The sequence below is a fragment of the Laetiporus sulphureus genome, assembly GCF_001632365.1.
Source record: "Laetiporus sulphureus 93-53 unplaced genomic scaffold LAESUscaffold_47, whole genome shotgun sequence".
Classification (NCBI taxonomy): Eukaryota; Fungi; Basidiomycota; class Agaricomycetes; order Polyporales; family Laetiporaceae; genus Laetiporus; species Laetiporus sulphureus.
The window spans coordinates 123550-148515 of record NW_024468556.1 but is presented as its reverse complement, the minus strand read 5'-3'; the positions used below and the strand labels follow the sequence as shown (position 1 = coordinate 148515).

Here is a 24966-nt window from a genome sequence, read left to right as displayed (position 1 = left end):
ATGCAATAGGATATTCAGCGATCACAGATTAATTATGAACTTTTTGAGATATGCAAGCATCACACATACTAACACTGGCCCTCTAATGCAACTTTTTGACCTTTTGAGTTCCTGTGGTCTATAACATCATCAGATTGACTCCAGAGCTATTCTAATAGATAGTTATGCTCCTAATGTACCTTCTGAATTTTTTTCACACTGCAGTCTTGAGATGTTCATGATATCGGAAGACAACAAGAACTGCAACAGCAATGCAACCTTTCTCTGAGGTAATGTTACACAATCAGTCACTTTGCCAGCATGTCGTATTTTGCATTCTGCCCAGCATGCTGATCTGACGAGTGTGAACTGTGGCACGCAAGCGTCAGGAACAGTGCTGCCATGCAATGGCATCTGATGGAGTTCAGATCCAGCGATCCTCTGTGGCAACTTTGTCACGCTGATGCTCATTTCTTACATTCTCTATCCTGAGGCTCAAAGGTCTTGGAAAATTCAATGTATCTTCTTTGACCTTATATCAAACTATAGCCAACTGACCAAAGGTGTCAGATATGAACTGCAGTGACTCGAAGCCTGATCAATCTCACATTTTGAGCATGCAGGCCATAATCTGCCTATTATTTGTCCACTCCTTGACCAAAGGACACAGAACTCAGTAGACATAGTCATCATGGTTACAGTCATATACGGCGAATTTTTCAGACTTTTGTGGGATGAGGAAAGCTCTGGAGAATGTGAATTGCATTACTGTCGCAGTTGCATTGCAGGGCCAATGATAGTATTTAAATAATATATCAAAATTCAGCACTGTGAAATTTGAGTTGCAAATTATATATATTAGATGGCATTTGCAAGTCTGGCAGATGAAGATGCAAAGGGTAGATTCAGTCAAGGAGGCTATATTCAACATTCTGCAGCAGAAATTTACATGAACATATGCAACATCATTGATTCAGTCTGGCATGAGGTGTAAGATGTATTGATTCTGATGTTGAATATAGGCCTCCTTGACTGAATCTACCCTTTGCATTTTCATTTGCCAGACTTGCAACTATCATCTAATATTTTGCAACTCAAATTTCACAGTGCTGAATTTTGATATATTATTTGTATATGTGTGATGCTTGCATATCTCAAAAGGTTCGTAACTAATCTGTGATCACTGAATGTCCTATTGCATTTTCACAATCTGAGATACAAAATAACAATGTTGCAAATATCACTTACAAAGACAAAAGACTGACTCAGCATATGCCATAGATGCAAATGCCATCATGTCTGTGATGTTGCATTGTCCTCTGTACTCGTAGTGTCAGGCTGTCCCTCTGAATCTACTCGATGGGATCTGGATCACTGTCGTTAGCCATTGTAGAAGAAACTAGAGCAGTGCTTGATAGTATGTGCTGCAGTTCTGCCAACTGCAAGTCGATATCTTCCTCAATCTGCAGACTGTCAGCAGCAGTGATGTAGGGGTCAAGGCTTAACTCCTTAGACTTGACTGGGGTCAACTGATTGACCCCCCCATCAATGACTGGGGTAAGATGGGGTCAAGAGGTCAAGCATGACCTGCACATGATCCATTATTTACTATAATTAGCAATAATGGCTTAAAGTGATAGAGCATGAAGCTGTCACAGTATTAGGTGGCACCTTTCTTTTTGCACCATTAAAGTCCTCATTTGGCAACCACAAGTGGTTATTCGGACGTCAACCTTCATATTGGTCTCACAAAGTGGATCCTTGGACAAACAGCACAATATCATCACATACATTGCAGATACGACTATGTCTACCACATAATCATCAAGCATCCATGATTCAGCCTTCCAGTCATGTGACACTGGCTACTTGCCCTATTCAGAAGTTGTCAGGCATTGGTCACGTGACATCAGGCCACTTGCCCAGAATGAAAACCTTTGACCCACAATAGGCTCACTCAAGCTCATTGAACCAAGAAGCTAGCAAGCACCCAATTCGTCACTCAGATAGTGGTCTCACTTTGCTGCCCAGCCAATAGACAGGCACTACAAGGGATTCCCCTACCAACTGGCATACAGTATAGCCAGGTATAGGATAGGCTGGATCTTCCCACAAACTTAATCAGATGAAGACTGATTGTCTCACTCATTGATCTGAGTTTGGACAGATCCTCTCACCTGAAGTCATAACCATTGTGATGTGCCCTGTTGGTTATCATCCATTGGCCCCTCAACAGTGAGCCCACTTACAGGCAATTATCTCATTGGATGAGATAAGATTACCTTGGCATAACCACGGCCTTTGTAGATAGTTGCCATAGTTGCTGCCAGAGCCCTTACTGATTTTGGCATGATATTCCGACATGTAGCTTGCTAAGACCCCAATAGGTACACCTTAATTAGAGTGATCAGGGTCCAGCTTTACATGTATATGAGCCCATGAGAATCTAAGGGATGACCTTAGATTCATTATACTATTGTATGCAGTTAGCAGGCCAGCTTCCCCTTTCCACCACTTGTGCAAAGCCATACATTGGGGCTCTGCCTTGATTATTGGTTGTATGCCACTGCACGCATCCTCAGCCTAGCCCTTGTGGCAGGCTTTTATATGTGGATCATTTGTGCAGGTCACATAAGCAGACTTGCCCTTAATTGGGTTAAGTGCTTTATACTTTGTGACAGAAGCATTCTCGCAATGAACTGATGTTTGGTTGAACTTGTACAATAATATGAACATTGATACGCACTGAGATATTCTGTGACCGGAAAACGTCAGAAACTGTGTCCGACTATCGCATAATCGGATAGCGAGTCACCGCGATCCAGAAAGACAAACATCGAGCTGAAACAGTTCCGAGTGGGCAAAGAAGACTTTACTGACAGCCTGGGAACATGGAACTGCGTGAAGGGGTCAGAAGGTGAACATGAGGTATGGAAATGATGAGCGAGCCACGAGGAAGCATAGCTGATTACAAGGTGCAGCGCGAGAGTGGAACATGACCAGTTAGACAACTCGGAAATGAACAAGTGCACTAACTGAATGGAAGATAGGGTAGTGGACCAATGGACCCTGACAGAGTCGAACTTCCAGTTCCCTGACTGTATGATATGGAGAGGGGGCAGGGATGAGCTTTGTGACAGGTTTCAATGGATCGGAAACACAATGTATGATCAGAAACACATTTCAGCGACTCAGCTGGCTCATTTCCAATTCACTATATAATCTACACTGTACATAGGAATAATAAGAGAGTTTCACACAGAGTTTTCCCATGCAGCAGTGCTCAGTTCTCATCTTGTCTATGCTAGGGCATTGTGCCTGACTACGTCTATGTCTATTGCGATCACGTTCTACGTTTCTGGGATTCTCGACACCGAGAGAGGCAGCACTCTCAGCAGTGGCCTCTAGCTCGACTCAGGTTTCAGCCAGATAAGTCACATTATCACGTTCTCGTATCTCACGCCATCACATTTTGCTCGCACGCCACCAGTCACGAGTCTCAAACCAGGATTTATCCCCATCAGATCCCATAGCCTCGCTAGCGCCCAGGAGTTCATTGTCGGTGCTTGTTCCCATTTGGAGACACCCAGGAGTTCATCGTCAGCACTCGTTCCAGTCAGAAGTGCTCAGAGCTTCATTGTCAGCGCTTATTCCAGCTCAAAGACAGTTAGGGGTTGCTCATCGGTGCTTGACCCAGTTCAGAGGCAGCTAGGGGTTGCTCATCGGCACTTGACCAGCACTTTTCAGATATAGAAGGTCCTCGTGCCCTAGCCCAGACCTTCAGCCACCACAGTTCACAAGTACAGAAGTGGCCAATCGCATTCTACACCCACACACCTCTGCATTCCAGCTTTCGACTGTTTCCTGGTCGAAGGTGTTCATACAGTCAAGTCTGACACTCACCGATCCAGAACCTTTGACAATCTGACTCTGTTTCAAGCATCACAGCTGAACGACTCATGGCCGCCCATCACTGCATTATCATCTAAAGTTTTCTGTGACCATAGTCCAAAGGGACCGCAGACAGACAGAGCCCCAGCTCACCTTCCACCAGTAGGGGTTTGGTTAGGAGCGCTGCTCACGGCCAGGACGTGGTTGAGCATATCAACGTTCATGCACCACCACGGGGTCACACGCATATCACGCTTGACCCTTTCTCTAGGTCAAGATTAAAGTGTCTTACCCCCAGTTATCACCCAATAACTGGGGTCAACAACAACACTGGTCAGCAGAGCTGCAAATTGTTGATGGCTCATTCAACCATTGCTCCACTGTGTCATGTGAGGAAGGGTGAGGGTCGTGAGACTGAAGAACTGCTGCAAAATGTCATGTGAGGGGAAAAACAAATCTTGCTGTCAGAGACTGGTGGTAGAGCATTTGCAAGAAATGACAGGACAAATGTGGATGACGATGGGAATAAAGCATGTTCAAGTGGTCCTGGTATATTGAGAACTTTGAGGAATGCATCATACACATAGGAAGATGCACTGTCATAGGATTTCCCTGAGCCAATCCACTCGCTTGCATGAAAAATGAAAGCATCAGATTTAATCATCAGAGCAAAGTTTCAAGCAGGTGGCCAGCTTCTCCCTTCATTTTGGCACCTGGCCTGCTTTCTATGATTCTTTCTCTTGGCTTTTGCCCAGCTTTTGCCTGCCCAGTCACCGATATGAAGGTGCACATGATGATCCTTTTTTGACATTTTTAACATGGGTATTTTGGGACTACATAAAATACCTTGTAAATTACATGTAAAATATATGTAAATTACATTGATGTAAAAAAACATAGGAGTTTCTTGCCATACTCTAGACGAAGCTTGTTCGACCAACTTCTTATAAGTTAACTATTGATCACATGCCTAGTTGGTCGCTCGCCGGATACCGGCAAGTTGCGAAGTCCAAGAAGGCAGATCCTTTTTCAAATTGTGTATTTTTTTATTTTTTTAAATACATTATTTATACATGGCTGTAGGCCATGTCGAAGATGTGTAAACGAACAAGTTGAGCATATGACTACCGATAATAGAAGCATAGTAGTTTAATGTCAGTGAGGTCAGACCTGGCCCCAACCTGTTCCTGGGCTTTTCACCCAAATAGCTAGTGGTGATCTACAGAGCTCGTCACAAATCTGACAAAAACTTTCCTGATCCAGGCAATCACAGTCGCACTCCAAGGCCAGCCGCACAGCCGGCAAACTGAATGCTCTGCATAAAGCAGAGGCTGCTTGCAGACATTGAGGAGATGGTCCAGGGTCCATGAGTGTCAGGGTAGAGGTGGTGGGAAAGGGGGAAAGGGGGAGAAGACTGGGAATGACGAAGGCCGTAGCCCATCCATCGAGCACCTGGGGGGCCACCCATTATGGGAACTGAATGAAGGAGTCGGCAAAGGTTACAAAGACGGTGGGCGAAGGAGGGGGGAAGGACCAATGTGTGGCGCTGGGCATGCATGTTTGGTGCTGAAAAGTGCGAGAGGGGGGCTTACAAGGCAACCAGTGTGCTCAGCCTTGTCGTGGAAGATCTCGGTGGGCATGAAATGTCATTGGAGGGGCTTTCAGGTCCTCCATGGTCGTGAGTGGGTACAGGTGGGGGCTGGATTCTCCAAACAGCTTTAGCCGTCCATGGCGATGGTGGTGGTTAAGAGTCAAAAAGGGAATGTTTCAAATTGTGTACTTGCACAGGTCTCTTTTGTCACTGCCCTTTTGTTCCTATATAGTATTGTGTTGTTATTCTCACCAGTTCACATCCCTCCTTTGTTCTCTGTTCATTTGTTCTTTTGTTCTTGGGTGCTGTGAATGTCGTTTTTTCAATGAAACTGCTAGTCAGAAGCCTGAGCTGCATGGTGAGACTGTGCACTATTGTTCTTCCTTGTGCTGTATTTGTTGGCTATTGTTCTTGTGCTTCTTCTTTTGGTTTGGTCTAACTCTCTCCTAGGTCCACTGTGTGAAATTTGTCTGCCTTGTGTGGGGTACATAAAAGACCACACTAACTTGCTTTTCAACACACTGAATCTTTCAAAATCATAACGGTAGGGGTGATGAGGCTGCACTTTCCTTCATGTTGTTGACTTTTCATTTCAGCAATGGCTGCTCTGGCACCTATCTATACTGATTGGCTTGGCTCTGAGGCCAGTCGCTTCCCAGGCCAGACATGACAGATCTACTCTTCACTGATTTTGGTGCAGCCAGACCGGTGATTAAGACCAGGCAGCACACTCAATGTCTTGCCATTGGTGTCTCTTTTGCATATTCCGAGTGGTGTCTTTTACCTGGAGCAGCATGGGCATATCAACCTGAAAATCTGGGGTATATAACTTTCCTGGATTATGGCTTGGACACTCCTATTGTTCCTGTGTGTTCATATGTTCGGTTTTAAGTTGACTCTTCTACTTATGTTGCATCAGGCTATCGGGGCAGGAATACAAGTGCCTGTCACGATGGCGTTAGTCAATGGAGGTGCAGTTGTCGGTGGCTATAGGATCCCATGGTTTCACCATCTCACAGAGCATTACATTCTTACCCCTGGCCAAATTTGGTACTATAAGCATCCCAAGCATCGTGGTCATGGCCCAGCTGAAACACCAACAATGATCCCAGGTGTAATGCCTAAAGTGTGTCATGCTATCATGTATGGTGTACAGACACAACTGTATCGGCATGCAACATGCATGTTTGAATATTGAATTCATTCCAAACGTGTTCTCGCCTGCGACACTTTTGTGGTGCAACTGATGCTGAATGAACGTGTAGAACAAGGTGTAAGCTAGTACAGGGAGCATCGCGGGGCTCTATCACTGACGCCCATCTCTCACTCGGCGTTGCAAATTGAAACTGTCCGATGTGCCTCGCATTGTACAGATGTAGTAGATATGAATTAGGTGCATCATTGAAACTGACATGATAGGACCGCGACCAACGTGTCATCCAACAATGATAGGCTTCGTCTTGCTGAAGTGGCTGATTGTGTCATCCGAGACGTCGAGATGCGCCTTCACGATGGCAGGCGGCGTCAGGGCAAGCCACTGCACGTTACTCATGAGCCATTATGCGTTGCGAGCATTCACCAATTCACACCTGGTTCAGACTGACGTCTTGGAACTTGTCTGGGAAAATCACCTTACTTCAACAAGCTGAGCGCGGATGCAACGATATCCGACTTACCGGTCTTCATGATCTCGAGATAGTGGAGAGTGGTGTTGCCTGTGTTCTCGACATAGTGCCCTAAGCAACATTCATCAGAACGTGTGTCATTGTCACATGCAATTATGGCGCTGCTCACCGTAAGACTGAGGAATGTAGGCAATATCACCAGGCTATGCGAAGAATATACGTTGATAAGGCGTATTGAAATATTTGTGTAACAATCTGAACGCTCTCACTTGGTAGTCGAACGTTCGAGCGTCGGAATTGGCAGCGAACAGGGTGATACGAGCATTTCCGGAGCTATGGCTAATTTGAGTAAAAATGCAGAGACCTGCTCCATCTTCACTCGCATGAAATAGTCCCACTCCGCTTGTATCGGATGCCACTGATCCCAGCCGATACGTCAACGCAAGCTTACAAGCATAGAAAGACAGCACTAACATGCAGCTCTCTCATCGCGCCCGGTTCCAGCGTAATCTCAGCGACGGCGATAGTCTTCGACGCCTTGAAAACGGTCGAGTCAACAATCTTGATTGTGCCACCGGGGAGCTGCGTCGCATTGTACTGAGACAGCGGGAACGAGTAGGGCTCGGACGATTGCCCTTGAGGACTGATGGGCAGGTCCCCATTGTCCGAAGGAGGAGCTACAGCAGTTACATCAAATGAGATGATGGATACCGATATAAACCTTATGTAGACGATCACATACTGCTTGGAAAGATATAGAGCTCCTGATCGGGGATATGGTCGAATGCAGACTGGTCCACCTGAAAGTTCTTTGCAATCACTTCTTTGGGTATGTGCGCGAGCCAGTCGGTCAACTGCAACTCCAATCAGCATCTGCACGATCAGAGGAGAAATCACGATGATCCTACCAAGAATGTAGAGTCCTCGCTGAACTTTCCATTGTCAAAGACCTGATAATGTATAAATTATGAAAAATGCAGGACGATTGTCAGGCTTTAGGGCAAGCGCACTAGAAGAAATTCTGTTCCTTCAGGGCAGTCTGCAGTTGCTTGCAGAGAGTGAGGTTGGCCAGGAGGGAAGTACCAAATGTCTCCCTGGTTGACGTTGGCGAGGTAGTTTTGGCCATCCGGTGTAACTGTTGTGATTTGAGTTGTACCCTATACCAGAATTAGAGAATGTCTTGTATGCTGCATCTGCACAGACCTTCAGAACGTATGCCCACTGTCCCCTAGCACATCAGAACTTTGGCACATTGTAATTAATAGCAGGACGTACCTCAGCCGTTGTATGCCAGTGCAGTTCACTTCGGCGGCACAACCATAAGAACCATGCAGACGGATACATGCAGACATCACTCACCGAATAGAGCCTGCTTCAAGCCGCATGTCGACTCCAGCCATTTCTACACATGTGGCAGTACATGAATACGTATCCTTGGGCGCCCGACATCTATTTGCCTACCGATACTAATGGGCATGTCGTTGACTGGCTCGCCGTCAGCCCTATTGGAGCTACATATGCCGAGTTGTGTGCGCACCATTCTGCTGGCGAGACCAGCCTCCTGTTTGCAAGCGGTTGTGGCTGAGATAAAATGGCCACTTTGCGTTCGGTCTGCAGCACAGGTGTCAAGCGCATACATCTACTGCAAGAGCAACTAACGTACATAGTTCCATGATCGGTGCTCGGGGGTGCAAGAAGGCTGGGATTCTGCAAGTCGAGAAGCACGTTGGTGGGCCCGAGAATGGTAGCACCGAGAGAACCGCGGATCGGTTCAGGAATAATGTAGGAGTCCTGGTTCCATAGCTCGACGTTCGGATTGTCACTTGCGTACGGGAGGGTTGGACTTGGTGAAGGCGAACCGGATGTCGAAGACGAGGAAGTTAAAGGTGCGGATGTCACCACGGACGAGAGGGCCACTAAGCACAGCGAGACAATCGGGAGCCGCGACTTGCCCATCTTACCGTAGAATTGGCGATGGAGGCTGAACTACAACTGGGAAGTAGGTTTATCGAAGAGAGGAAAGACGGCGCCATGTTCATGCAGTCACCCACCTTAAATCGTTGTATCGCCTCATGTCAGCCATCAGGTGGCGCACTCGGTTGGCCCGTCTTGATCGTAAGTTCCGCGCAAGTAGTCGCAAAGATACACATGTCGGGTCTTTGCTGGCATATCGCCTCCGAATTATCATAGCCCAGGTTCACAGTTAGTGTCATAGAAGCCGCAGAAGAGCGGCACCGAGACGCGGCGTAGGAGTACCCGAACATCATTCGCGAATTCCCCATTGATTGAACCTGACTTGATTGCAACCCAGAGGTCTTCAAGTGAGTCGGACGCCACTTCATTCGCGTTTCGGTAGCCAGAGATATACTCGCAACAGCTGGATACGTTCGAAGACAGCACGAGGATTGCAAGAAAGAAGAGGCAACCTGAAATTGCAACGCGTCGCGCTTCGCGGTCACATGCCACGGCAACGCGTGCCACCGCCCAACCACCGCCAGCTATTACCAGTGCTTTGCTCTCCCCTGCGTCAACGTAGGACCAACTTCCACCTGTCTTTGGGTCACTAGCTCTTGAACTTGAACTTTCACAAGGCTTGGCTGCAAAACCCTTGCTTGATTCTCAGTTTGCTAGCTTGCATCGCCACAACTACGCTGACGTGTAACGTGGCGTACCGACTGAGGAAGTACTGCTGATAATCAAGTCTCTCTACGAAGAGCCTGATGGCCTTTACTTACGTGCCGGACTTCATTGTGAGAAATTTGACTTTCACATCCTCTCCGGATGCAGATACAATGTACGGCCACGTTTAGATTAAGAGGAAACGCAAGCGCTGCGCAGACGTCGACGATGACACAGACGATGAAGAGATGAAGTGTTCTGTCCTGCCTGGCAGGCCCGCCTCCCCGAACGAAGGGGCTCAAGGGCCAGTGGTAGTAGAAACTCTGTGTGCCATTAGCCCACAGTGTATTGCCCCTCATGTCTCCTCCGCTGCTCAAGCAAATCCTGGTGCACAACATCATAGGAGTCCTACTTCTGACTCATTGAAGAGCCACATCACTGTGGATGACTTCCTGAGATGGTCAGCGCAAACACCCAAGAGTCGCTATGGTCAGAGCAAACGCCATCGGGTGCATTTTGAAACGCAGATAATTCATGATGATGGCCATAATTTCAGAAATAATAAAAGTTTTGAAATACGAGGTGAGCACCAGATTTATTGATTGGCATTGGCTGCTCATCAGTCTCGTAGCAGCTGTCCATAATGGGAACGGAGGAATGGTGAAGAGGAGTCGCGTGCCGCAGTGCCTTCCGAGGCGGGGTTCCATGGCATCCCGTCTGCTGAATGCTGCAATCCTAGCGCACGTCGACCCGGACGAAAACGGGATTCTGCAGTCGAGTGACGCGCATACACCGAATAGACCCTCGCTGAAGTTCCTCTACGATGATCACCTCTCTCCACCCGGAACAATCTCCAGATCGAAGAAGAGGAAGCTCATTGATCCGCGCAAGACCGCTCCGTATCCCGACGTACGATCTGCTTTTATCCCATTAGCTCCAGAGTCACCAGGCTCGACGCGAGATAGGAAACCGGTATCCAGGTGGAAGCCTCGGATGCCTGCTGGCTTCGGCGTGAAGCACACCAATACGACAACTAGAATTATCACACATGAAGGTGATGCAGCCGATGCCGCTAGAACGGACATTATACCGCTTACGCTCATACCTCTGGAGGAACATGAGGCCTTGCTCCGGACAAAGTAACTTGTTTTACCGGTTCATCCGATTTGACTGCGATATTAAAAACTTCTAACGTATGACTTGCATAGAACTGAACGTGTTTCGGATGACGTTCTGGACACCGTCAATCGTCGATATCAGTGCCCCCAACAATCTGGCCATGCTCCACTGCCTATGGTAGCACTGAGCACCAGGACACAATGCAAGAAGCATGAACGACCCGACGATCGCTCTGAAGCAGACCCCTCGCGACGTATGACGCTCTCATCCATGCTAGATGCCCCTCTTTCTGCTTCCTCCCCAGCCCCTCGTGCCATTGCCATCGATCACAATGAACTTGCGAATTCAAACTTTGTCTTGCCGAACACAACACGTGCTACGTCTACCCATCCCGCTTCTGTTCTTGCTTGTAATGAACCTCACTTCTCATCTTCCTCAAGCTCGAACCGGCCTCCTACCTCTGTACTCCTGCAGCGTGATCCTGGCCAGGGTCTATTAATCTCACGTGGTATCGGAACGGAACCTCCTGACCTTGCCGATAAGTCAGGATCGAACGGCCCTCGCGGGCGGCGCCTGAGGCCACTGGCTTCTTTCTTGGACGCCTTTCGGGAGAGGGCTCGTGCCGCTGCGCAAATTCATGCGGCCGCCGCCTCGCAAGTAGAGCGCTCTAACAAGTAATCTCCCTTTGCCCAGGATGTACATGTTGTCAGTCATCAAGCATCGGCACCCTCGGATGTTTCCAGCGATGCTGCAGAAATTTCCGGTGGCATCACTCAACTACACGAGAACGAGCCACCATCTGTCTATGGCAAGTTCCGTAATGATGTTGCCACGGACAATGTCGACGGGTTTGAAGCTGACATGCTGGATCGTTCCGTAGACCTGTTTGCAGGATATAGTTGATCATTGTCATGTATTGTATTGCCTTGTATCACCCTGAATACTGTTACAACCTTGTGCATGGAACCAGCACGCGTGCACTCTCACCACGTCGGAGAAAGTCTCGTGACCGCGACAAGCGCGTGCTGCGCGACGTGTGTCAATGAGCATCGATGGGCGCGCAGTCTTCCTTCATCACCCACCATCAGCAACGAGCTAGCGAACAGCACGCACGAGCAGCCGAACTCTGCGATAAACCATCATGTGGGACGAATACCCGGGCAACCAGCGCCGCAACTACGCTCCTCCGCCTGGTCCTCCGCCCTTTCCTCGCCCTGGGCCGCCTGGTGAACCGTATGTATCTCCACGTACAGGGTAAAACTGTACTGATGTGTGATTTCCTCGTAGCTATGGCTTCCCTTCTCCGTGAGTTTCCTGCTGCTTGCACTATCTCAGTCTGGACATCCTGGTTAGTGACGCTATGCCACCATCGTCCGACTCGCGTACCAGCTATCGGCCTGACTATGGCTCATACGCCCCTCCACCAGCACCGCCACCGTTCGAGTGAGTGCTCTTCATTCGGATCGCTCGATCGCTCTGATGATCACGTACATGCCAGCCCATATGGCTCTCCTCCAGGTCCCCCGCCTGGCGGCTTCCCAGAACCAGGCTACCCTGGGCAGGGATTCCCGGGAGAGGACCGCCCTCACCACCATCACCATCACCACCACAGCGGGTACTCCTCGTCCGAGAGTTTCACCCCTCCCCCGGGACCTCCGCCGTCCATACCTCCGCGGACGTCATACGGGGCGCCACCAGCTATACCTCCGAGGCCTGGTGGCAACTATGCTTCCGCGGGGTATGCGGCATCTCCCTGCCCGCCTCCCAGTCAGATGTTATCGCCCTCAAGCATCAATCGTCAGGGCGCGTCGACGCCGCATCACTATGCACCGCCTCCGGGAGCTCCTCCGCCGCAGTATTCGCAATCGGGTATCCCTTCTAGTCATTACGCTCCACCCCCAGGGCCGCCTCCAAGCCATAGCCCACTTCCCTATGGAGCCCCCGCTCAGTCAAGTGGTAGATATGCTCCTCCGCGTATGTATTCGCACACGTTGGGATCTCTGCTGAAAGCTCATAAGAGTTGCAATCTTAGCTGGCCCGCCGCCACGGCCTCCGGCAGAGCAGCAGCACTATGGGCCTGTGTGGGAAGGGCCGAACCACCAGCGCCAGCAGCCGTACTTCCAATATTCCCAATGTACCGGGAGGAGGAAGGCACTTTGTGTACGTGTGCACTCCTGTCATGGGTTGTTGATGAAATGCTGAGAGGAGATTTGCAGATTGGAATCAATTACATTGGAACGTCTCAGCAGCTGAAAGGGTGCATCAATGATGCCAACAACATGCGGAGTTTTTTGATATGTGAGTCGGCTCTCATCGCCATAACGCACGAGCGTTCTAAAAGGATGCTTTTGCATAGCCGAATACGGATACAAGGGTGAGGACATCGTCATGCTGACCGATGACCAGGCCAACCCAAGGGCAATCCCGACGAGGATGAATATGGTAAGTGCACGGTTGGATAGCTAGTCAGGTGAATGGGTCGACATAGCTCATCGCTATACATATTCCAGATACAAGCGATGCAATGGCTTGTGCGTGATGCGCGGCCCAACGATTCCCTTTTCTTCCACTGTACGAGCCATTTTCATGTGTGTATGCATTGCAGCTTTGTTGAGGGTGTTTTGTGCACTTCAGACTCTGGACACGGCGGCCTCACGAAGGACCTGGATGGAGACGAAGAATCTGGCTATGATGAGGTAATCTATCCGCTCGACTTCAAGGTCAACGGACAGATAGTCGATGATGTCAGTACCGACCCGTTCTTCTCATGGATGTCTGCCACACTTCTGACCGCGCACGCAGGAACTGCACGATATGCTCGTGAAGCCGCTTCCTCCCGGCTGTCGTCTCACTGCGCTCTTCGACGTATGCCCTTAATCGCTTCTTCCGAGTGTTACCCCCGCTAAATTCCCTCTTACATGATAAGTCATGCCATTCAGGGTCTGTCCTGGGTAAGCATGGTGGATGCGGTTTCCCAATTATCCTGAGACGCTGACGCGCGGGATTGTGCAGACCTGCCATGGATGTATTCCCACGAAGGAAAAATCAAAGAACCAAACCTTGCTGCAGAAGCGGCGCAGGGCCTCCTCGGCGCTGTCAGCTCGTATGCACGTGGTGATATCGTAAGCCGCTCCATCCTTCAGCGTCAGATCGTGCAAAACTGAGCCATCGCACGAAGATGGGAGCCATAGGCTCGGTGACTGGTCTCGTGAAGGAAGTCACGGGTCATAATCAGACTATTCGGAACAAGAAACGGGAGACGAAGACGAGCCCCGCTGACGTGGTATGTTGCCCTGTCTAACGGACATTGAGACGTCTCACGCACGCGTTGTCAGATCTGTTGGGGCGGATGCAAAGATCAGCAGACGAGCGCGGATACGTTTGAGGGAGGTGAAGCTGTGGGCGCAATGAGCTATGTAAGCCTCCTTGCATGCTCTACATAGTAATAACTCATGTAATGACTGCTCTTCAGGCATTCACGACATGCATCCGTACGTCTACAACGGGGGTGTCCTATTGCCCCTATCTTCTGACCTATCCCATTGACTTAGGACAAAACAAACAGCAGAGCTATCAGCAACTTCTGGTCAACGTCCGGTGAGTAGTTCATGTCCACCTGCCACATGCCTCTGAATGCGTGAACTTGCTGATCACTTCATTTCAATCCAGCGAGATCCTGTATGGAAAGTACACCCAGAAACCTCAGCTCTCCAGCTCCCACCCGATCGTAAGCCATTCCGAACTTTGCAATGCATCCAGTAGACTGAACTTGATCGGCGCTATTCAAAGGACACGTCTCTTATGTTCATCTGCTAAACTCTATCATGCCACCAGGTCAAGCACGAAAATGGAGTCGGGACTGTGAGTCAGTAAATCCAGACTTTTTTTGGCACCAATGCGAACTTGTATATCCCTCATGATGTGGTGGATGTTCCTTATGAATGTTCGGTGACAGACGAATGTCGAGGCACTGTTGCAGGATATTTTGAGCAAGTATAGCCGGCACTTCCTCGGCAGTATTCAGAAACACGTACTGAGTGACATCGACGACTGTATAAAGACAGCGCAGATCGTTGCCGGCCCCGCACCCTCGTCGTTGGGAACAATGTGGGGTATGTGGGTGCGGGGAAAGGAAGAGGAAGGCGACGCTTGAGGTAGGCCCGGAGTGCCCGGATACAAGTCGGGTGCAAGCTTAATGTCGGCGGCATCCTTGATCGTCGTCGGCACGAGTGACGTTGACACGCCATCCGTGTGCGTTTTAGTGACGCCACCGATGATCATTAACCGCAATGGCTTGGTCTCGTGAAGATACTCTGTAATGTTCACGCAGATCGTACGTCAAACGGTCCTTCGTGCGTCGAATAGCAACTGGAGCATTCTTGGATTGACGTTTGAAGTCTGCGTTGCAGTAGCAGGGGCTGACATTTGTAGGGTTTTAGTCAGGTTGCAAGAAAAATCTCTCTCGCCGACGAGAGGAAGGACGGAGCAACGGAAGGGGACAGAAGAAGCCTGGATGATGGCATACAGGGGACTCCTTCTATCACGGAGCTTGAGGCGCTTCGTAATGGTTCTGTTATCAAATGAAAACGGTTTCGCCGCACACCACTAGGCAAGCCCTACTCGGGCCCAGACGTTCTGAATACCGCCACTACGCAGGTAAATTGGGCAGACGAGTTTTTTTGTGGCCTTTCACAATCAAAATGAGTCATTGCTGCTTCCCTCGGCGTGCGTATACTGTGGCCGGGCAGAAACAAGTTGCTGTACATCGCCGTTTTCACCTACTGGTACCAAAGGTGCCGACACGCAAGCCCGCATATGACTTTTGCGGCGGCCGACGATACACCGAGCATCACAACATCTAGCACGTTCATTACCACCGATCCAGCCTCAGGCTCGCTCACCCTGGCCACCAAGAAAAGCGTGCCTCTAGCAATGCCTCGAACCTTCATAATGATGCGCCCCATTGGTTGGTACAAAGTACCATGGTTCAACGCAATTCCTCTCCTGTTCTCCGCAGCTCAAAGGGGGTGGACTTGGTGAGGGAAGAGCACTCTGCAGATCCGATAAATTTCCGTCAATGATGTTACACGCCTCAGCCAATGCGTCAGAGGTCCGTCGGTAGATCTCCCGTTCCGTCCAATGTTTCGTGGTTAAAGGGGGAACAGTTCAAGAGAAGCTCAAGATATGCTCCGTCGATGAGGCACGTCTCGGAAGTTCTTGCTATGGTTCTGCGAACGCTGAAGGAAGGAAAATGGCCTAAGGGCGCTTGAGGCAACTGCAGCGTTTTGAAGATGGAGCCCCGCATGCGCTAGTGGGGTGGTTTGCCCTCCCGGGCCGGCCAACGTAACGAGATGTGGGACGTGGGAGAACTCACGCTCTCATTGGCCGCAGCGATGGTTTCAACGCCGGGCAGAACGATCATACGCTCCCCATCGCGGAGGGAGCAACCCTGGATGAATCCGATTCTGATCGTGCTAGATCGGTCTGAGCGTCGTCTGGAGTATGGTCCCTGAATCCGGGGCGTCTGTGACCGCAATACCAACACATTCAGTGCAATTCCGGTTGGTCTGGACATGAACCTACGCGCGCTCAGCCGGAACACATAAGTAGAGAACCTACCGCGGGTGTTCCGACCTATACCCTTCCTCCTTGAACACCATATCCCTCTGATTACACAATGGCTGGAGGTATAGTCGCACACACTGCGAGTCGTCGTAGGACGCTCCAGGGAAAGTCAGGATGGGTGAGCCGATACCGCATTTGTCTGATATCCCCTTCACCGAAAAGCTTTCGTATTGTAGGCAGGGCTGGTCGCAAATCGGAAGACTTTTGCCATTGCAGTTTTTGCTTCGCTAGGAGGATTGTAAGTGACACAGCGTAGAATTTGCAAATGCCATTTTAATTTATCTGCCCAGGTTGTATGGTGAGCACGATAACGGTTTGTCCGGCAGCGATGCCTCACCACGTTGCGCGTTGGTCAGGTTATAACCAGGTGAGTTGTATCAGAGTATGTTTATATTCGCAGGAGATTGACGACTCATTCTCAGGGGGTGTTCTCAAGTGTGCTCGAGTGGGTAGTGCACGTGCGAAAGCTATGAGTGGCGGAACTAATGTCTTCACGGACAGCATGTACAACTTCGATCAGCGTATGGCCTCTGTGGTTGATCACCCAGGTCCGAAGGGATGGTTTGTCTCAGTATTGGAGTTGGGTGCTTGGTTCGGTGTTCTGTGTACCGGATATCTTGCCGATAGGTTGTCCAGAAAGTACACCATTGTCCTCGGTGCGTTACCAAAATGAGTGGTCATGTGGAATATCGCTGAGTACAATAACCAGCTGTCGGCGTTTTCTGCATTGGAGTGATTGTACAAGACACCGCGTTCCGCCCGGGCTCAATTTTTGCAGGTGTGTGTTGCGGCTCAGCTGGCTTGCTGATGAGCTCATGGCCCATATCACAGGGCGGTTCATCACTGGCTGGGGAGTCGGATCACTGAGTATGGCCGTTCCACTGTACAAGTATGCGACGTTCCTCCATGATAAGTGTGGGCGTATACTCATTTACCCCGCAGTGCCGAGCTTGCTCCACCGGAAGTACGTGGAAGCCTTGTCGCACTGCAGCAGCTTGCCATCGCATTCGGTATCATGATCTCTTTCTGGATCGATTACGGCACAAACTACATCGGCGGAATCGGCTCGACCCAGTCTCCTGCAGCCTGGCGTCTTCCGATAGCGCTTCAGCTCGTTCCAGCCCTGATCTTGGGTGTCGGAATTTTCTTTATGCCCTTCTCGCCAAGGTGCGTGGGTAACAATTTCTGGGGAGTGCTTGACATATATCGGCTGTTCAGATGGCTTGTCAACAATGGTCGCGATGAAGAAGCATTGGCTGTACTTAGTAGAGCTCGGAATCTGCCTCCTGATTCAGAGGTCATTCAAATTGAATTCCTGTGAGTTGACAAATAATCTGATAGCTTGGTTGGAGACTAATGAAGGCTCGATGTAGGGAAATCAAAGCACAATACTTGTTCGAAAAGCAGACTTCCGAGATTCAGTTCCCACAATACCAGGACGGATCGTGGAAGTCGGACTTCAAGCTCGGTTTTTATGGATACCTAAGTCTCCTCACTTCGCGCAGTCAGTATTCTGTCAATCGATGCATCCGAGATCTCACTTTAACGCGATTGAACCTTTCAGCGTTGCTTCGTCGCGTTGCCATCGGCACTTTGACGATGTTCTTCCAGCAATGGACGGGTGTCAATGCGATTCTGTACTACGCGCCGTCGATATTCGAGGAGTTAGGTCTCACCGGCAAAACCACCTCACTTTTGGCAACAGGAGTCGTCGGTATTGTGTACATCCGAGTCATCTGCATTCAGGGAGAGAAGCGCTGACGAGTCAACAACACTGCAGAATGTTTGTCGCGACTATTCCGGCGGTTCTTTGGGTGGACAATGTCGGACGCAAACCTGTATTGGTCTCCGGAGCATTCCTCATGGCCGCGTACGTTGCTGTACCGCCTATGTCGGCGCTGCTCTAATGAGGATCTTTACCAGATGCCACCTAGTTGTCGCTGTCCTGACTGGACTGTATTCGAATTCTTGGCCGGAGTATGTTTGCGTCGTCCTGCACCTTACAATATATTGACACCCGTTGTCCAGACACAGAACGGCTGGTTGGGTTGCCTGTGCCTTCGTCTGGATCTTTGCCATGGGCTTCGGATATAGCTGGGGTGAGCCCCTCCATCTCATATTATCTTGCATTCCAAGATATAATGATTTTTCCGCTAGGTCCTTGCTCTTGGATTGTCGTCTCAGAGATATGGCCCCTCTCCGTACGTGGAAAGGGAATGTCGATCGCGACTTCGTCAAACTGGGTTTGTATTGCCTGCAACAGCGATTCTAAGACGCTTCACTGACATTATCCATGTGAAGATGAACAACTTCATCGTGGGTCAAGTTACACCAACCATGTTGTCTGATATCGGATTTGGGACCTTCGTCTTCTTCGGGGTAGGCAATCGCTTCCCACCTGCTTATCTGCGTATCAACAGAACTGACGCCGACAATCGACTGCAGTCTTTCACGTTCCTGGGAGGCTTGTTCATCCTATTTCTGGTCAGTGATCTAATGATGCCGATGCCCATTCATGACGTAATTGAAACCGAATGTCATGATAGGTGCCTGAAACGAAAGGCCTCACTCTTGAGGAAATGGACGAGGTATTCGGCGCACAGGGACTTGCAGCGGCGGATCAAGAGCGCCAGTTGGCGATCGAGAAGCGTATCGGATTGGATCAATACAACTTTACGTCAGATGGAGGCAGCTCTGAAAAGCATGATGTAGAGATGAAGGGGTAAAACCCTGGAGGATAAGAGTCGTGTACACTAACATATGCATGTATCCGTTAACGGCCCTCGCTACGTTGTCCTGTCTTCATAATATTTCTGTACTTGTTATTGAAGGATTCGCTTTCGTTCATTCATTTCGGACCAGATTCGACTGTCGCGCCACACATCATGTGACTGATGCAAAGACCGAACGCGTCGCGTGGGCCGTAACGCGAACTCGAACGGCTTGAAATTGACGTTGATGTTCCACGCGAGGCAGCTCTCCAAGCTTGCTGGCCCGCGACGAATGATGGCGCATTACTACCTCGAGAACCTGAATGAAGCTCAACGAAAAGGTTAGTCTGCAGGATTCCTTTGTTTCACCCGGTTGAGCAACCCGCGATCTCAGCTGTTCGACACCCTCCGAATGTGCCACTACAGATCTTGGCCGGTCCTGGTAGCGGAAAGACAAAGGTGTTAACCTCACGAATTGCTCACCTGATAATGGGTCATGGGCTCTCTCCACATGAGATCTGTGCAGTCACTTTCACCAACAAGGCCGCAGCGGAGATGAGGGTGAGATTAAGCAGGTTGATCGGAGAAGATAATACCAGTAAAGTCACGATGGGTACGTTTCATGCTCTATGCGCGAGATTTCTGCGCGTACATGCAAGCGTTATTGGGCTCGAGCATAACTTCACGGTATGTGACGCGGACGAAAGGTGCGTTCCAGCATCTGCGGCAATCTCCTGATTTAGATCATGACCCCGCTACGGTAGCAAAAAGATGATCAAGACATGCTATGAGACATACAAAGATGTGCTAGAAGACAGCGGAATTGTCATTGCAGAAGCTGCTGTCGCCTCAATCATATCCAAGGCAAAAGCAGAAGGCCACAGTGCTGCCGATTTTCTCAAAAAATGTCGTCATATAACTCAAAGCATTAGGAAATCCTCTTCTAATGCGCCTGGTACGCGTAAGATCGACAATATCCACGCTGTTGTCGCCAAGGTCTATCAAAAGTACCAGGATCATCTGCGAGCGGCCAACAGTCTCGACTTTGATGATCTCCTGATGTATGGCGTTGAACTCTTGTCGCGAGATCCTACAATCAGTGAATGGTGTCGACATATCCTTGTCGATGAGTTGTAAGTGATAGCTTCTATGTATCCCGCTTTCAATAAACTCTGCCAAATCTTCAAGTCAGGACACAAACGACGTACAGTTCAAACTGATGCAACATATTGCAACGTCAAGCAGATGCGTCACAATCGTAGGCGATCCAGATCAGTCTAGTGGGTGATGACCTCAAAGCCTTCTCGCATCTTTTGACTGAGCCTATCAGTCTATGGATGGCGGTCTGCCAATACGGAGAATCTTTCGAAGATGCAAAAAGGTGCTGTACCGCGTTAAAGTTGCTTGTGGAGTTGTATGCTCTGCCCCTCCCACCACTAACCCATGCTTATGTTTAGCCTTCCCGCTCACTCGTCAGATATTCCTGGAGCAAAATTACAGGTCAACTGCATCTATTCTCAACGCTAGCATGGCCATTGTGGAACAAGGTGCGCATATAGCGGTGACTAAGTGGTCCTATTGATCTCTAATTACCTTGCAGTGGAAGATCGGATACCCAAGACATTGCGACATACTCATGCGGGAGGTCTCAAACCAGTCTTGCAACGATTCTACGATGGTCGCGAGGAATCCGCGTTCATTGTAAGGGGCATCATCAAGAAGCTGGTGGCCGCTACAGGGGGCATGCTGCGATGGGGAGACTTCGCGATTCTCCGTAAGTGGCCGATTTTGTAATAGCCTGCATCGTCGATTACTGATTGAAAGTTTAAATTTTCGATGGTCTTTGGCGCTCCTGGTGGTTATTACAGTACGTTTCAATGCATACTCGCGGCCGTTCGAGAGTGCGCTGCAAAGTCAAGGTATCCCTTGCCGGGTCTTAAGGGGTTACAAGTTCTCTGACCGAGCAGAGGTGCGGGATGCAATCCATCTCATGAAGTGCAAGCTGTGATAACGGATGTCATAGGTCAAAGATATCGTGGCTTACCTGCAGCTGGTCGACAATCCCAAGTACTCGCCTGCCTTCGATCGAATAATCAATATTCCACGCCGGGGTATTGGAAACAAGGCACGGAGGCGGCTGTCCTTTTCTTTTCGGTCTACTAAAGACTCAATTTTGCTTATGGTCGTTTGCAGGCTCTGTCCGAAATATACGCATTGGCTACGCAGGAAAAGATATCTCCTATGGAAGTCGCCGAATGCGTGCATGCTGGACACGTCGGTGATCCGAAGTCCGCTCTGAGACAGAAGGTCACGTCATTTGTGAAAATCATCCTGGAGTTACGTAGGCAGGCGAACAAGGTGCGTTGATTCATGAAATCCGTGGCGTCATACGCTGATGAATTCGTCTAGGGTGCATCAGCCTCAGACCTTATTCGCTCAATGCTCGAATTGTCCGACTACGGAAAACACCTCAGGTCTCAGCCGGATTGGGAAGATCGTTGGGAGAACGTGCAGGAGTTGATCAGTTTTGCCGCCGAATTCCAGCCAGAGAGTCCGACATCTTCTTCCGACTTGACGCAGACAAAGGAATCACACTTGAAGGAGGCTCGACAGGTGCCTGGAGAGAAGGACAGCCTCGCTTCGACTGAGTGCGTGGTCTTCACGCGATGTACATCGAACAATCGTCTCACCAGTCCTTGAAGAGAACCCCCTCTCCGTGCCTTTATTCAGGCGATGGGAATCTCCAATGATGCGGAATCGGGAGACGACGATATCCGTGACCAGGCGAGTTCTGATGATAGGTCTTGGTGGGATTATTGACACGTTAGGATCTCAGAAAGTGAATATTGCCACATGTCATGCGGCAAAGGGGCTCGAATGGCCTGTGGTTATCATACCCGCCAGTAAGCCCTCACTGCCATGGTGCGGAACCGGTCACAGTACTCACGTGCGTGATGACAGTGGAAGAGGGGACCTTTCCCGCACCACATAGCGACGATCGTGACGAAGAGCGGTACGTTTGATGCAGTTGACAATGTGAAGTCTCTTTCAAACAATTTACCTCCGTATTTAGGCGATTGTTATACGTTGCATGCACACGCGCACAATGTCTCTTATACGTTACGCATGCAGACAGGCGCATGATAGCCGGCAAATATCAAACTAAGAGGATGTCACGATTCTTATCGACCGTACTTGAGAACGACCCAGTGAGACGATTGCGATTTCCAACGAGAGGCGAAGTACTGAACGGCATACCTAGGAATTGTTCACCGATGAGCAAGGGAGATTCTTGGGAAGCGACCTAGAACAGCTTGCTCAAATGCTTGGTAGAGAAGTCCCAGACAAACATGAGATAGAGCGGAGAATGGCTGCATAGTAAGCAATTCCCTACTGACGGCTGATTTGTCTCACTCATCGTTTCCAGTAACGCTGCCATGGAGCCTTGCTCGACCGGTGATCACCAAGATTTCTTTGCCGGTCGTTCATCCGAGCTACCACTGAATGCCTGGACGTCGACGGAGTTCATTTCTGCGAAAGCGTCTGTGGAAGGGAGGCTTCCAACACGGCCTTCGCACCCTCAGCAAAACTCTAGGCCTCTGTCACCTTCGCGAAGACCCAATCTTGACTCGTCATCTGCCTTGCTGACTTCGCGACCACAATCCTCCACAACTAGTCAATTCCAGCAGGAGGTGCCCCCCAGTGCCATGAAGGCCATTCGCAAAGAGACTTTCTCCAGCTCCGGCAACGCGGAGCCAGCGATTGCGAAGGAAATCCCGCCTGCGATGCCATTGGCCACCACGAATCAAACACGTGCACCTCCAAGAACAGGTTCTTCTGCAGCAGGTCCATCTGCGCATGGGAAGCCGAATGCTCCTTCTACTGCTACGCTCACAGGAGGCAAGCGACGTCTAGGCATGAGCCGCACGGCCGTCGGGTACCCCAATAAGAAATTCAAGCCCCCCGGCGGACTGCCATGAAGTTCCTGGCGTATGACCGATACTCCGCACCTTTGCAGGACCCTTGGCTGCACCATGGTATTGATAATTTATTACTTCTGTACTCATAGATGCTATTGACTTGATCTCATTCATGCTTCTATATGATGTTATTTGGCATCTCTGTGTCTATTTCTCACAAAGAAGCCCGTCAGAAGGCCGCAAGGAGGCCTTCATCCAGTCATTCAGTGTGTTCCTGTTGTTACGCGATCCTCGTGGGATCCTCGAGGCTACATTGCAAGCGTTGCCCAGGTATAGCGAGTTATCTTATACTAGCTGTTTGTGAGCTAGCAGCACTGATCGACGAAGGGTATTGTCGCGATCGAAGCATGGATTGCTCCTTGATCAAAGAGACTTGTCATGGGGAGAGCAGCAAAGACAATCTGCTTGTTAATCACATCGACATGTCACACAATTTATGATCCGCTGGCTTCTCGAATCGACACATATCGCACGCGTAGCACGCGGTGGAGTAAGCATTGCTGAAGTATGTAAAAGCGTCGTTCGTCCGCGAATTTCCTCCCCTACGACACGTTGTCTCCCTTAGCTATGCCCCGCTCATCGAATAGGCCTCGCTGCTCTATAGACACCATTGATAGCATCTTCGGGAAAGCATTCGCTCGTCGAGAATCGCTAAGCTCACCTGCGGAGCTGAAACGGCCTGGGGCACCGGAACCCCCTCCCACTCCGCTAACCCCGGGCGTGCAACCAAGTGAGCAGGATCCGCCGCAGCCACGCTCACCAGATTCACTGTGGGATGAGGTGAGGCAGGCTAAGGAGCGATCTTTGTCCATGTCTCCGTCGAAAGTCGCGTCGCTCGAGCGGGCTACTTCCTCGAATATTCATTCCTTTGAGGTTGCCACGTCGCCCATGAGGGAGCAGCCCAGCTTGCGCAGGTCTGCAAAGCGCGCACCATCGAGGTAGTCTGATAGTTTTGTCGTGGTGGCCGGTCATTGACGTGTACCAATCTTCCTAGTGCTACATTCAGGGAATCCGCAGACGGTCGTATGGTACGACTTCCTTGTCGCGGATAGTTCATCGGATGTGCACTGAACGACGGAGTTGCAGGTTATTGCCACATTTGACGTTCCGGGAGTGAGAAAGCAGGATATGCACGTCACGTTTCGCACGAAGTATATAGTCGTGAGTTGGCAAACCACGAAGACAACAGAGAGACGAGAAGGAGAGATGGTCGTGCTGGAGCGAGAAGAAAACAAACGCAGTCAGATCATTCCTTTACCACAAGGAGCAACGGTTAGCATGCTCGTTGTCTAGAGACGTTAGAAGGGAGATCTCATCTGGATTGCACAATAGTTCGATGAAGTTAATGCTTTACGAGATGGACGACGACTTATTGTCACATATCCTAACTCATGCTGCATTCGAGTAGCTACGGACTGAATGAAGGCGTATTAATACCAGGACGTACCATGGTACGACTAAAACTTATTGATTGAGATGACACTCACCAATCAAAGAACCGATGTTTAGACTCGGAGTTGCCCCCCCCCCCCCCCCAAACGAACACGAAAGACAACGCGCGAAGAGATTCTTATGTTTTGTTAATTGTGTTCATATTGAGGACTTGTCTATAAAGCATACTGCGCAAAGCATTGTGAAACAGTTGCCAGACAAGCTCGAGGTGGTCTCAGGTCAGGGCGACGCGGCCAGCATTTTGCTGATGCGGTACCCTGATTGTGGTTATCTTATCTTACCATCTTATCAGATTAGATAGGTAGGTTTACTCCGGATTATGACGGCAAGCGACCGGCCGGCGGCAGCTCCAAGCACTGCGAAATGGACCACTT

At 49.8% G+C, this 24966-nt stretch overlaps 6 protein-coding genes across 6 annotated transcripts; 5 read left to right on the top strand and 1 right to left on the bottom strand.

Annotated features, from left to right (window-relative positions):
* Positions 1-6896: 6896 nt before the first annotated feature.
* LAESUDRAFT_744957 (oxalate decarboxylase) lies at positions 6897-9488 on the bottom strand (the record flags this gene model as incomplete). Its single annotated transcript, XM_040911342.1, has 16 exons — positions 8750-9488; positions 8624-8697; positions 8548-8571; positions 8446-8488; positions 8362-8389; positions 8290-8307; positions 8097-8243; positions 7995-8036; positions 7829-7940; positions 7561-7763; positions 7470-7504; positions 7356-7419; positions 7256-7289; positions 7138-7197; positions 7051-7079; positions 6897-6998 (listed from the first exon to the last, which is right to left on the bottom strand). The coding sequence occupies exons 1-16, from the start codon at positions 9040-9042 to the stop codon at positions 6897-6899; spliced, it is 1308 nt and encodes a 435-aa protein (XP_040760296.1). The 5' UTR covers positions 9043-9488.
* A 120-nt stretch (positions 9489-9608) lies between these two features.
* Positions 9609-11785, top strand: LAESUDRAFT_815202 (uncharacterized protein). The gene is made up of 4 exons (XM_040914665.1): positions 9609-9836; positions 9897-10287; positions 10337-10844; positions 10914-11785. The coding sequence occupies exons 1-4, from the start codon at positions 9807-9809 to the stop codon at positions 11500-11502; spliced, it is 1518 nt and encodes a 505-aa protein (XP_040760295.1). The 5' UTR covers positions 9609-9806; the 3' UTR covers positions 11503-11785.
* A 97-nt stretch (positions 11786-11882) lies between these two features.
* On the top strand, positions 11883-14837 carry LAESUDRAFT_730054 (uncharacterized protein). Its single transcript, XM_040909770.1, has 18 exons — positions 11883-12057; positions 12112-12129; positions 12178-12267; positions 12323-12798; positions 12857-12984; positions 13041-13122; positions 13181-13266; positions 13335-13395; positions 13459-13568; positions 13627-13689; positions 13751-13775; positions 13837-13946; positions 14003-14107; positions 14160-14240; positions 14297-14315; positions 14376-14421; positions 14494-14551; positions 14614-14837. Exons 1-18 carry the CDS (start codon positions 11966-11968, stop codon positions 14638-14640), a joined length of 1677 nt encoding a protein of 558 aa, XP_040760294.1. The 5' UTR covers positions 11883-11965; the 3' UTR covers positions 14641-14837.
* Positions 14838-16243: 1406 nt separating this feature from the next.
* LAESUDRAFT_730053 (general substrate transporter) lies at positions 16244-19327 on the top strand. Its single transcript, XM_040909769.1, has 19 exons — positions 16244-16567; positions 16626-16687; positions 16740-16747; positions 16806-16816; positions 16872-16894; positions 16951-17105; positions 17159-17227; positions 17281-17338; positions 17392-17616; positions 17668-17766; positions 17823-17953; positions 18014-18170; positions 18230-18319; positions 18373-18426; positions 18478-18548; positions 18607-18692; positions 18751-18828; positions 18895-18933; positions 18996-19327. The coding sequence occupies exons 1-19, from the start codon at positions 16502-16504 to the stop codon at positions 19173-19175; spliced, it is 1662 nt and encodes a 553-aa protein (XP_040760293.1). The 5' UTR covers positions 16244-16501; the 3' UTR covers positions 19176-19327.
* Positions 19328-19397: 70 nt separating this feature from the next.
* LAESUDRAFT_705903 (UvrD-helicase-domain-containing protein) lies at positions 19398-23411 on the top strand. Its single transcript, XM_040906604.1, has 17 exons — positions 19398-19501; positions 19555-19867; positions 19925-20293; positions 20349-20440; positions 20491-20541; positions 20618-20707; positions 20761-20934; positions 21029-21129; positions 21184-21285; positions 21354-21518; positions 21570-21808; positions 21863-21944; positions 21997-22063; positions 22122-22173; positions 22234-22369; positions 22423-22538; positions 22588-23411. Exons 1-17 carry the CDS (start codon positions 19408-19410, stop codon positions 23138-23140), a joined length of 2796 nt encoding a protein of 931 aa, XP_040760292.1. The 5' UTR covers positions 19398-19407; the 3' UTR covers positions 23141-23411.
* A 213-nt stretch (positions 23412-23624) lies between these two features.
* Positions 23625-24676, top strand: LAESUDRAFT_730050 (uncharacterized protein). The gene is made up of 5 exons (XM_040909768.1): positions 23625-24078; positions 24135-24168; positions 24227-24412; positions 24473-24591; positions 24650-24676. The coding sequence occupies exons 1-4, from the start codon at positions 23708-23710 to the stop codon at positions 24557-24559; spliced, it is 678 nt and encodes a 225-aa protein (XP_040760291.1). The 5' UTR covers positions 23625-23707; the 3' UTR covers positions 24560-24591; positions 24650-24676.
* The last annotated feature ends 290 nt before the right edge of the window (positions 24677-24966 follow it).

Bases quoted from the DNA above. Each gene is read 5' to 3' on its own strand.
- LAESUDRAFT_815202 (XM_040914665.1), top strand. From the start codon at position 9,807: ATGGCCTTTACTTACGTGCCGGACTTCATT. The intron at 9,837-9,896 runs GTGAGAAATTTG...GGCCACGTTTAG, and splicing joins CTTACGTGCCGGACTTCATT to ATTAAGAGGAAACGCAAGCG. The intron at 10,845-10,913 runs GTAACTTGTTTT...TGACTTGCATAG, and splicing joins GAGGCCTTGCTCCGGACAAA to AACTGAACGTGTTTCGGATG.
- LAESUDRAFT_730054 (XM_040909770.1), top strand. From the start codon at position 11,966: ATGTGGGACGAATACCCGGGCAACCAGCGCCGCAACTACGCTCCTCCG. The intron at 12,799-12,856 runs GTATGTATTCGC...TTGCAATCTTAG, and splicing joins TGGTAGATATGCTCCTCCGC to CTGGCCCGCCGCCACGGCCT. The intron at 13,267-13,334 runs GTAAGTGCACGG...TACATATTCCAG, and splicing joins TCCCGACGAGGATGAATATG to ATACAAGCGATGCAATGGCT.
- LAESUDRAFT_730053 (XM_040909769.1), top strand. From the start codon at position 16,502: ATGGCTGGAGGTATAGTCGCACACACTGCGAGTCGTCGTAGGACGCTC. The intron at 18,171-18,229 runs GTACATCCGAGT...ACAACACTGCAG, and splicing joins ACAGGAGTCGTCGGTATTGT to AATGTTTGTCGCGACTATTC. The intron at 18,693-18,750 runs GTTTGTATTGCC...ATCCATGTGAAG, and splicing joins TCGCGACTTCGTCAAACTGG to ATGAACAACTTCATCGTGGG.
- LAESUDRAFT_705903 (XM_040906604.1), top strand. From the start codon at position 19,408: ATGTTCCACGCGAGGCAGCTCTCCAAGCTTGCTGGCCCGCGACGAATG. The intron at 20,935-21,028 runs GTAAGTGGCCGA...TGGTTATTACAG, and splicing joins GGGAGACTTCGCGATTCTCC to TACGTTTCAATGCATACTCG. The intron at 22,064-22,121 runs GTAAGCCCTCAC...GCGTGATGACAG, and splicing joins TGTGGTTATCATACCCGCCA to TGGAAGAGGGGACCTTTCCC.
- LAESUDRAFT_730050 (XM_040909768.1), top strand. From the start codon at position 23,708: ATGCCCCGCTCATCGAATAGGCCTCGCTGCTCTATAGACACCATTGAT. The intron at 24,169-24,226 runs GTACGACTTCCT...ACGGAGTTGCAG, and splicing joins AATCCGCAGACGGTCGTATG to GTTATTGCCACATTTGACGT. The intron at 24,413-24,472 runs GTTAGCATGCTC...ATTGCACAATAG, and splicing joins CTTTACCACAAGGAGCAACG to TTCGATGAAGTTAATGCTTT.